This window comes from Argiope bruennichi, chromosome 7, assembly GCF_947563725.1.
Source record: "Argiope bruennichi chromosome 7, qqArgBrue1.1, whole genome shotgun sequence".
Classification (NCBI taxonomy): Eukaryota; Metazoa; Arthropoda; class Arachnida; order Araneae; family Araneidae; genus Argiope; species Argiope bruennichi.
Genome location: NC_079157.1, coordinates 60,539,618 through 60,549,437, shown reverse-complemented (window position 1 = coordinate 60,549,437; position 9,820 = coordinate 60,539,618). Strand labels below are relative to the sequence as shown.

The window sequence follows — 9,820 nt, the reverse complement described above, 5'->3', positions numbered from 1 at the left end:
AGTTATATTTATAGAAAATTAGAGAAAATATAAGACAAATAAGTTTGATGGGTGAGATTAAAATCTTCTTCAAAAATTTACATTTTATACATCTCTTAAAAGAAAAATAATATTAATGATTGAATAATAAAAAAAATCTTTTGTAAAATTTTGAACGTTAAAATTTCGAATTTTTATAAATATATTTTGAATTACAACCTTTTGGTTATTTATGAATTCATCATCATTCGTAAAAAGTAAAAAAATTCCGAAACAATTGCTTGAAACATTTCAAAACGACAATATTAAGCCATGTAATAATGTGCACTAAAAAATATTTTAAAAAATCATGTAGAAATGCATATTTATTATGTTTTATGTCACTTATCACTAATATATATAAATTAATCTTCACTGTTTCAATTTTCGAAATAAGATCTTTTTAAAATCATTCTTGCAACGATAGATGTGCAATTTTTATTGTAAATAAGACGGTCATTAGGATATTTGATAGGGAAAATAGAATGAAAATACTTATTACCATTACACTCATCTTATTTTTCTACAATATTGAAGTAACACGTACCATTTATGAAGTAAATTTATTTGTCATAATTTCCATTCAGATATTTTAAATAAGAAATAAATCGTTGGAAAAACAGTTCAGTCTACATAGTAAAGATCAGGTCAGTTTATATATTTATATTGTTCGACAAAGTAAGATTCATAGTCATTTCAAAAGAATAACATATTCTTTACGACAACATCACAGTTGGATATGCATACTTTACAAATAAATGTAAACACACACAAAAATAAGTATGTAAATAAACTTATATCAGACGGCATTTCCTAGATAGAAATTTTATACCATCTCCATCTTTATAGCTAAGAAGTGAAGAATGCCCTTCACTTGTCCTTCAACATTTTCTTCATGCTGGTACATAATGCGTGAGTAATCTCAAAAGTATAATAATAGAAAACAACAAGTATCCCTTTGACATACACGGAACATTGATTTAATTTATACAGAAACCTCACCACTGATATGGATACTTTTTTCATTCAGTAACTCATGTGACCTTTGAGGACTAGTTTTGGACTTTATCTTCCCAGAACTTGCCACAGAGTGTGAGAAAATATATCACTTTTTGTACCCGTACAAACGTTGTTCCAAGGCCCAATCATTCCTTTTCAAGATGCTGGCATGCCACCAGCTGTTGTCAAAAGGACCAAGCTCTCCGTTGAACTCTTGAGGTAGAATGGAAGGGGACATGTACTTGTGGAGATTCTTTAGATTCTCTCCATGGATGAATATCTGTAAGATGATTTAAAGAAATTAAATAAACATAGCAATAAATAATGAGGTTAAACATTTTGAAAATATCTAATAGGAAAGAAGTATTTAGGGCTTATTTCAGTAATTAATTTGAAACATCTCGGCGATTTTGGTAATGAAAACTTCATATTCCTTTTTATTACCAAACGTCTTACAATAAAAGTGAGAGAAAGTTCATTTTTTCTGGTAAGTGATCCAAAGATATCACAAATTAAATCAACCGAGATCTCTTGATAAACAATTTCCAATGATCCAACTTTATCCTGCTGTGAGAACATTGGGCAAACTGATTAGATTAAATGACGCAAGAACATCCCGAATATACACACGAGTATTTTTATACTATAAAAAAATTTCGTTGTGATGTAAAAAAAAAAAAAAAAAAAAAAGATGCTAGTTTTTGTAATAAGGAACTGCTTGCAGCCAAGAGACTCTGCCACATGTTTATAAAGGCAGAACCGTCATTTCACCTCTGGATATAGTTGAAAAATAAATAGGAACTTATTTTGATTTCAGTCAATATATTATAGCTAAGCGATTATTATTATGACCGCATGATATTAAAAATTAATAATTATCTTCCATCGGAAAAAAATATAAAATATAATTTAAATTACGTAAAAATATAATTTAAAATTTATATTCCAAAGCTGTATTACAAAAATTTTAAACAGTTACATCATATAATAAATTAAAATAAGCATCAAATATTCAAGTAAAAAAAATAATTTTTTTTATTACTAATAAAAATTTTAAATATAGGAATAAACAAGACATTAATTATAAACTTGGTCTTACATGTATGAATTTTTATTGAATATACTTATGCTATGATTAATCGATTAATAGGTAATTTTTCATCAAAATTGGTAAAAGAGCTTAATCTATTGATCACATTTGCTGATTATTATTATTAATAATTAGAGACATTATGAATCTTAGTTATTATTAATAGTAAAGATTAATCACATTGAATACAACATTTATATAAAATTGAAAAAAACGTCAGTCAGTTCAGTTGTCGATTAATGTCAATTGAAAAACTATAAAATTATTTTATTTTTAACTCAAAATAATTATTAAATAAAAATGGATTTTTAAAGGGGTCTTAAATTAATTTGAATTTTTTTTAATTATGCACCATTGGCCAACATTGAAAAACACTTATATTTGTGCTTTCTGTAAATTATTGCTATTAGAAAATTTACAGGATGTGTTCACTTGTTAGAAGATCTTTATGAAAGAAAAATATGTCAGGAAAATCGTCCAGGAAACAAAGGTCTCACAAACAAAAATTTAATTGGATAAAAAAAAAACTCTTAAATACTTTGTTAAGCAAAGTGGGCTTTTTTTATAAAAGGAATTCGTACACAACTTCTATAAGGAAATATTATCTTGTTCCTTATGCTAATTTTAAATTTATTAACTAACTTTATGATATAACGAATAAAACAACCAATCAGATTTTTTTTCGGTTTTTTTTCCTATATTAGTTATGTATATATTCAAAAATATTATATACTTTATTATCTGAATTGTTTACTTTGGACTAAGCTGATGTTAATTAAAATTTATGGTATGAACTGAGGCGTGACACTTATACAGATAATTCTTCCAGTGTAGTTAATCAGACTAAACAGAAAAATAACCAGCCGATAGACCGACTGCTGACCACCGTGTAGTAATGGCTAAAACACGTGCCATGAAAACGAGTGCATGACCCGAGCCTAAAACATCTGCACGAATAGGAAAAATAACATGTGACACAATAAAGTTTCGCGCGTTGTATCCAAAGGGTATGGCAGGGAGGAAGATACAGAAATTTCACCTGGAGATCACGTCTGCTATTAATTTTTTAAATTCCGGTGGAAAACATTGCTGTTGTCTGAATAGAAAGTTAATTTTTTTAGGTTGTGTTTATGTTCTTGTCCCGTGAGCATTTATGACTTTTGCAGTGAAATTGGTTTGTATCTTAGAATTTTAATTAGTTAAGCCTCTTAAACATATGCATTTCGATGCTTAAGCATAAAGCCAAATTAAATTCTTAAATTACAAATTGTTCTCCTGGGGAAGATGCACTTTTTTTCTGAATTGAAAGTAAATTTCTAGGTTATAGGTATGTTTCTAGGTTGTATTTGTCTCGTGAGCCATTATAATTTTTTAGTGAATTTGGTTTGTAGAATTTTAACTTGCTGCCTTGTTAAATAACCGCATTTCGATGCAATTCCTGTAAAAAACGCAATAGTTTCTAGAATTGAAAATAAATTTCCAGAATATGATTATGTTCTTGTCTTGTGAGCCTTAGGATTTCTTAGTGTATTTGGTTTGTAGCATTTTAATTTGTCGTCCTATGAAACAAGAGAATTTCGATGGAATTGCATAAATTTAAATTATTTCCAATCACATGTGCTTTGAAGATTAAATTTCACATTATATTTAAGAATTTAGTTTTTCAATTTTCAATTATATTACTTTTCATACGTTAAAGTTGTATTCTCTGGCTAAAAATATTTTACTCAGAAGTAGAATAAAAAAATTTCCAGGGCTTACTTTTGATTTTATTTCTAACAAATTATAAAAAAGAGGTATTTTTTTTTTAGATTCCTTTAAAATCAATCATTTTCTTCTCTTTGAGACCAAAACATTATATGTGCCTCATAGGATTACACACTTTCTTTTAAGATATCGAATACCTCTCAAATATCGAACAATTTAAATTTACAAATCAAATTTTTATAAAACTTCAAAAAAGTGATAGTATTCGACATTAGAATTAAAATGATACTATCATAAATTCTAATTCAAACTCTCAATAAAATGCATAAATAAATTTTAGTCTCAAATTTCTTAGCACAGAAAATGCTTCATAAACAGGATATACAAAGAAAAAATATTATGAAACGTCAGATTTGTCGTTCGTCCAAATTGAAATAAAGAGACATGGAATTATGAATTACCTGGATAGAATTTTCTTTTTGTCTGGATTTATCAACAATTATTAATTTGGAGTTCCTACAAATTTTTATAAAATTTCACAGTTTATTTTATTTTATTGCCACTCGCTAATTGCTCTTTAAAGTTTGATATACTTGAATAAAGTAAGGAGTATGCTTTCAATTTGAAAGTGAACTAATTTTTAATTTAGTTCATTTCATACATTTTAGTTTTTGATTCAACTACCTCTCTGTATCCGAGCTAGTCTTAATGGCTATGAATCCAAATTATAGACAATCTGGGAATGGATTTGAGAAAATCAGTTTTTATTATTTTAACATAATTGACAGGATAAAAATAGACTTGACATGACTTTAAAAGTTTACATAAAACTTTTGGAAACCTGTTACTAATTAATTGCATTACCCTTCAAAGGGACATAATTCTAAGGCTTAAAGTTATGCACAATTTCATAGTTTGTTTCACTTTGCTATTTCAAAAGTGCTTTTGAAAGTATTTGAAAAAGTGCTATTTAAAAAAGTCAAAAGAAACAAAATTCTGATTCTAGCAAATATCATTTCTCAAAAAAGGAAAATTAAATATGAAACTATTAATAGCAAACTATAATTCAATCTATTGAATGAAGTTAATTTTCAGCATCTTTCTTCGACCTTGGCCGGTATTTTCTTTTCCATCATTTTCGTAGTTCACGATCACGATGCTAATTGTGTACGAATATGTTTATTTACTATTTCGTTGAGGTTAAGGTCAATTGACCTTTCCCTCAGTGTTAAAAATAAAATCTGTGTGTTTCTTTGCGTCTTCTGGAAGTACATCGCTTAATTGAGTAATAACTGTATGTAAATATTAAAAACTGACACACATTTTTTTTCCTGGATTAAAAAAAAAGAACGTGAAGCATATAAGTTTTTGTTATATATTTGATTTTCTTTCTATCTGAATTTGAAAACTTGAAGAAAATCATATATTCTCGAATTTATTTGAAATTATAAAAATCGACAAATCTGAATGAATCCAAATTTTATCCGTTATTATATAAACAACGAAAGAGCCTTTTTTACATTTGAATTCCAACATTAGTTTCAATATGTACAATAGAGGGCATAATCACATAGGAGCAGCATAGTTTTGATAGAATTGGGTTTCGAGTTGAAAATTACCACTAATTACAAATAATTGCATATACTCCAAATCTGGTAGAACAGAGTTTCTATCTGAAACTTTAACAATTGGACACCTAGTCTTCAACAAACATAGCCACATATAACTGAGTTTCCTGACAAAATCGAATTTCAAATTAAGATTTTATCCTACAGAAAACCATCAAGCAACTTAGTCCTAGTAAATATAATCACATATACGTCAAATTTTCTGGTAAAACTGAATTTCAAGTAGATCTTTTAGTAAAATAGGGTTTCGAACTGAAATTTTACCACCACCACCACCACCACCAAGATTATTTGTTATAAGGAAGCAGTTATTAATCCCTAGTAGATACCTACATATATACTGAATCTTCTGGTAGAATAGATTTTCGATCTGAAATTTTACCATCAGATCACTTAGTTCCTAGAATTACAATCAGATGTAAGGCTAATCTTCTTCAAAAATAGATCTCGAGCTAAACTCCTATCATGTCACTTAGTCTCTAGCACACATGACTGGATATATTGCGAAATTTTCGGTAGAATAAGGTTCCGAACTGAAGCATAACCAACAAACAACCCAAGTCCCCAGATTAACAATAAGTTTTGAATTGGAGAATCAATAAACGAAAAAAAATGACATCATTAATTGCTTGTTTGTTTCTTATGGCACTTGCCACTGACAAGCCCGCTGTTACGAAGACAGCGATTTAAGCCTGAGGGGGACGTCTCTTATTTTTTATAGCAGCGCCAACTAGGGCCAGGAGTACGACTTTGCTACTAACGCATCACTCATTCGTTTGCACAACCCCTTTTTACAGGAGAGCACATTCACACATCTCACAGATAGAACAACAGAAGAACAACCATGCCCAAACCGGGACTCGAGCCCGGGACGCCTAGATCACGGGGAAGACGCGCTACCCCTATGCCAGGACGCCGGCTCATTAATTGCTACATAGTATAATAATTTTTTTTTCTCTTTGGAATAATTTAGCAATTTTAGAACAAAATTAATTTCAATATATGAATACATATATATTGTTTACAACTTATCAGAATATTTATAATCATTGGTTAATTACAGTAATTCCACAAGATTCTGTAATTCAAAACGCAAAATAGATCAGCTGATGAATATACACATTACTATTACTTTATTTTTTACTAATTTATCGCAATTAACAAACTATTAAGTTCATAACCCAAGGCTAAACGGAAGAGGAAACTTCAGAGGTTGTCTATGAACACGGGAATCGAGAAAAGCAAATTTGGATTTGCTTCTGTTAGGGCACGAATATCTTCCTGGAGGTCGTATGGAGGAAAGTTATGTTACACGTGAGAAAAATCAGGATCGTAATTCAGACCAGCCGCATCACGAAGGAGCAACCTGATTTTAATTTTTTTAAATGTTGTTGGTCTGCAACTGCTTTAGAATATGGTATTCAGACTTCCTCATCTGAAGTTAATAATGGGTCTCTTTCCGTTGGTATAGAACAAATACACGCCTCAACCAGAATTATTGCTTCCTATTAAAACTTTATGGTGATGATGTACTTATTATGACTGTAAGGATGTAGTTATCAATTATTTTGCCCCTCCCCCGAATATTTTTATGACCATTTTAGTCTAAAAATGTCTTTAATAAAAGAGGTTTTTGTCCTTAAATATTGGATATTTTAATTTTGAGCAAATATAAACATTGGGTATTTAAGGTGTACGTACACACTAGAAGATTTTTTTTATATATTTTAATTTTAAAAATCCAGTTTTTTCACAGTAGGTCATTAATATATGTTTAAACTCATTTCAGTGAGAAAAAAACCATATTACACTAATTATTAATTTATTAAATAATATTTAATGAGCTAATTATCATATTTTTTTGAAACATGATATCTTAAATACTTATTACTACATACACACCATTCTAGTTGGAAATGATGCCTAATATTAGTCAAATTAGTCAATGTTGTCTGCCTCAATCAAGTTATAAAAATATATAGTTTTTTAAACAATTTTTTCATCAACGATGAATAGAAAAAGTGAGATTTTTTCTGTAATTTTAACTTTTAAATAGCTATTAAAAATTTGTTTCTGTAAATATAACTTTTATTGAGGCACAAAACATCCGCTATTTCATACAGATTATTTTGATATATAAATAACTGCATTTGGTTCATTTCTTGTTGAGTTATGATTGTTTGAAGGAAGCATAGTGGGAAAATATCATTCTTCATAAAATGAGTTTTAAAAACACCGTAACTAGAGTTTTTAATGAAAGCACCACAAGAAAAAATAATTATAACTCGAGAAATATTTCAAATATTGACAACATCTTGGTATTGTTTGAAAGCTAAAGGATCAGAGAACATTATTAAGCAATAAAAAAATATTCGATATTTTAAACGATTTTCGAAGTTTTAAGTGTGTACATACACCTTAATAATGACTGCGTTTGAAATCGACACTATGCAAGTGAACTACAATTGTCCTTTCGTCCTATTCAAAGGACTCAACCTATAAATTGTCTAATAGGTTCACGCATGACATATATAACATGCCTAAAAAACATTAATCAATGAATCTGAACGCGCTCTTCATTAACATTATTAAACCAATGGGAGTGGTCTATCTAAAACTTTCAAGCATACTTTCCAATCAAGGTGTTAAACCAAAAACTGCTTCACATAATATTGACATAACAATAGTTACAAAATATTAATATTTGGCTTGAATTTAGCATTTTCACTCAATCTATCGTGTCATCCTTGGCGAGTTATTTGGCCATTTAGCCTTGGCATGCGGTTAATAACGCCCAAAAATCGAATCGACTGAAACAACATTTTTTAAAAAGCTACACTTGTAATCTCAAAATCCCATATCGAATTTGAAATATTTAAGTCATCGCGTTTATTAATGACAGCGTTTTTATCTTTCTGAAAGTATAGACCGACGGTTTGGTTTGGTTATATTAACGTCCCGTTTGAAGCAACACTAGGGCTATTTTGGGACGGACCTCATAATTTTGAACCGCGGTCAGATGACGAGGACGACACCTGAGCTGGCACTCCCTTCTCCACGCCACACCACGCCAGCGGAAGGACGTTTGGTCATGACGGATTTAACGTGCAACAGACCCCCTTATACGACGGTTCTTCGGTGGAATCGAGTCACGAACCTGAAACCCTCCGGTTCCAAAGCCGAGACCTTACCACCAGGCCACCGCGGCCCCCAAGTATAGACCGACAGACGGCCAACCCTTCACTGAATTTGGCTCAAATTTCGATAGGTCTCTACACTATAGATGTTAAATGTGTGTGCCAAGTTTTATCCATCTAGCTCTCTTTGTAGTTATTATGTTAACTTATATTCGAGAAATGGAACAAACAAACTTCCTCAGAAAGGATTTTGTTCGAAATTCGACAGAAATCTACAAATTTGATGTAAAAACCGTATACCAAATTTCATCGCTCTTCCTAAAAACGTTTTTGAGTTCTCTTTGTCACAGATAGACAGACGAACATTTTGAAAAAAATCTGCTTTTCGAACTCACGGAAAACTAAATTGTGTAGATTCGTCAAAATCTCAAGTTTGAATTATTTGATGATTATTTATACTACGACTCTCAGTCGTAGAGACAGTTTTTTTAAGGTTTTTCTCAAAACGAAACATCAGAAAGTCCACCAGCAAGATTTCATATATTAGAATTATAAAAGATTTTAATGAGATACTCCAATTTCTTTTGGACGAGCGGAAGTTGTAACACTACAACTTTGTTGTGAGTCTTTGATTAATGTCATTCTGTTTCCACGAAAAACACAATTTGTTGTTGTGAGATACATGTAGGCTGCAAAAAACTAGTTGCAGTGTTTTTCAGTAAGTCAATGGTGATTAGCAACGCTTATAAAAGGAATGATTAGAAAGAAACTCATATTTAATCCTAAATAATTAATATGTTAGAGAAGAAAACTGAATTTCGGTCTGTTATCGTTAAATAATTAAAAAAGAACCAAAAAAATTTTATATAATGGGTAAATAAACAGATTTTAAATTCAGTTTATTTTTCTGCCTCGGCGAGTTCTTTACTTAGTAAGAAAATTCTGCGTCAGTAAACTTTGTTCAATTGCACACAAGCTGATACCTACAAAATAAATGCACTATTAAGCTATTAAGATTTCTGATCATCTTGCTGATGAACTTATTTGGCTTACCTCTGGTAAACATGCATATAATTGTACTATATATTCCCTCTGTGCTACCAAAAATGTTATTTCCATTTATTATATCATAACTGAATGAGAACAAGAATTTGTTACCTTACGGCCATTCAAAAGGACCACAGAATCTATTATTCAGCTACTTGTAAAGAAGATACCCACTTTTCTATCTGTTATACTAT

The 9,820-nt window shown here is 30.0% G+C and overlaps 1 protein-coding gene across 2 annotated transcripts in view; it reads right to left on the bottom strand.

Annotated features, from left to right (window-relative positions):
- Positions 1-562: 562 nt before the first annotated feature.
- The window catches only part of LOC129976248 (retinaldehyde-binding protein 1-like), a 56,630-nt gene continuing 47,372 nt past the window's right edge, over positions 563-9,820 (bottom strand). For both annotated transcript variants that reach the window (XM_056089728.1, XM_056089729.1), the window contains exon 6: positions 563-1,297. In XM_056089728.1, coding sequence (XP_055945703.1) covers positions 1,124-1,297 — 174 coding nt within the window. In that variant the 3' untranslated portion in view covers positions 563-1,123. The remainder of the gene's footprint in view (positions 1,298-9,820) is intronic.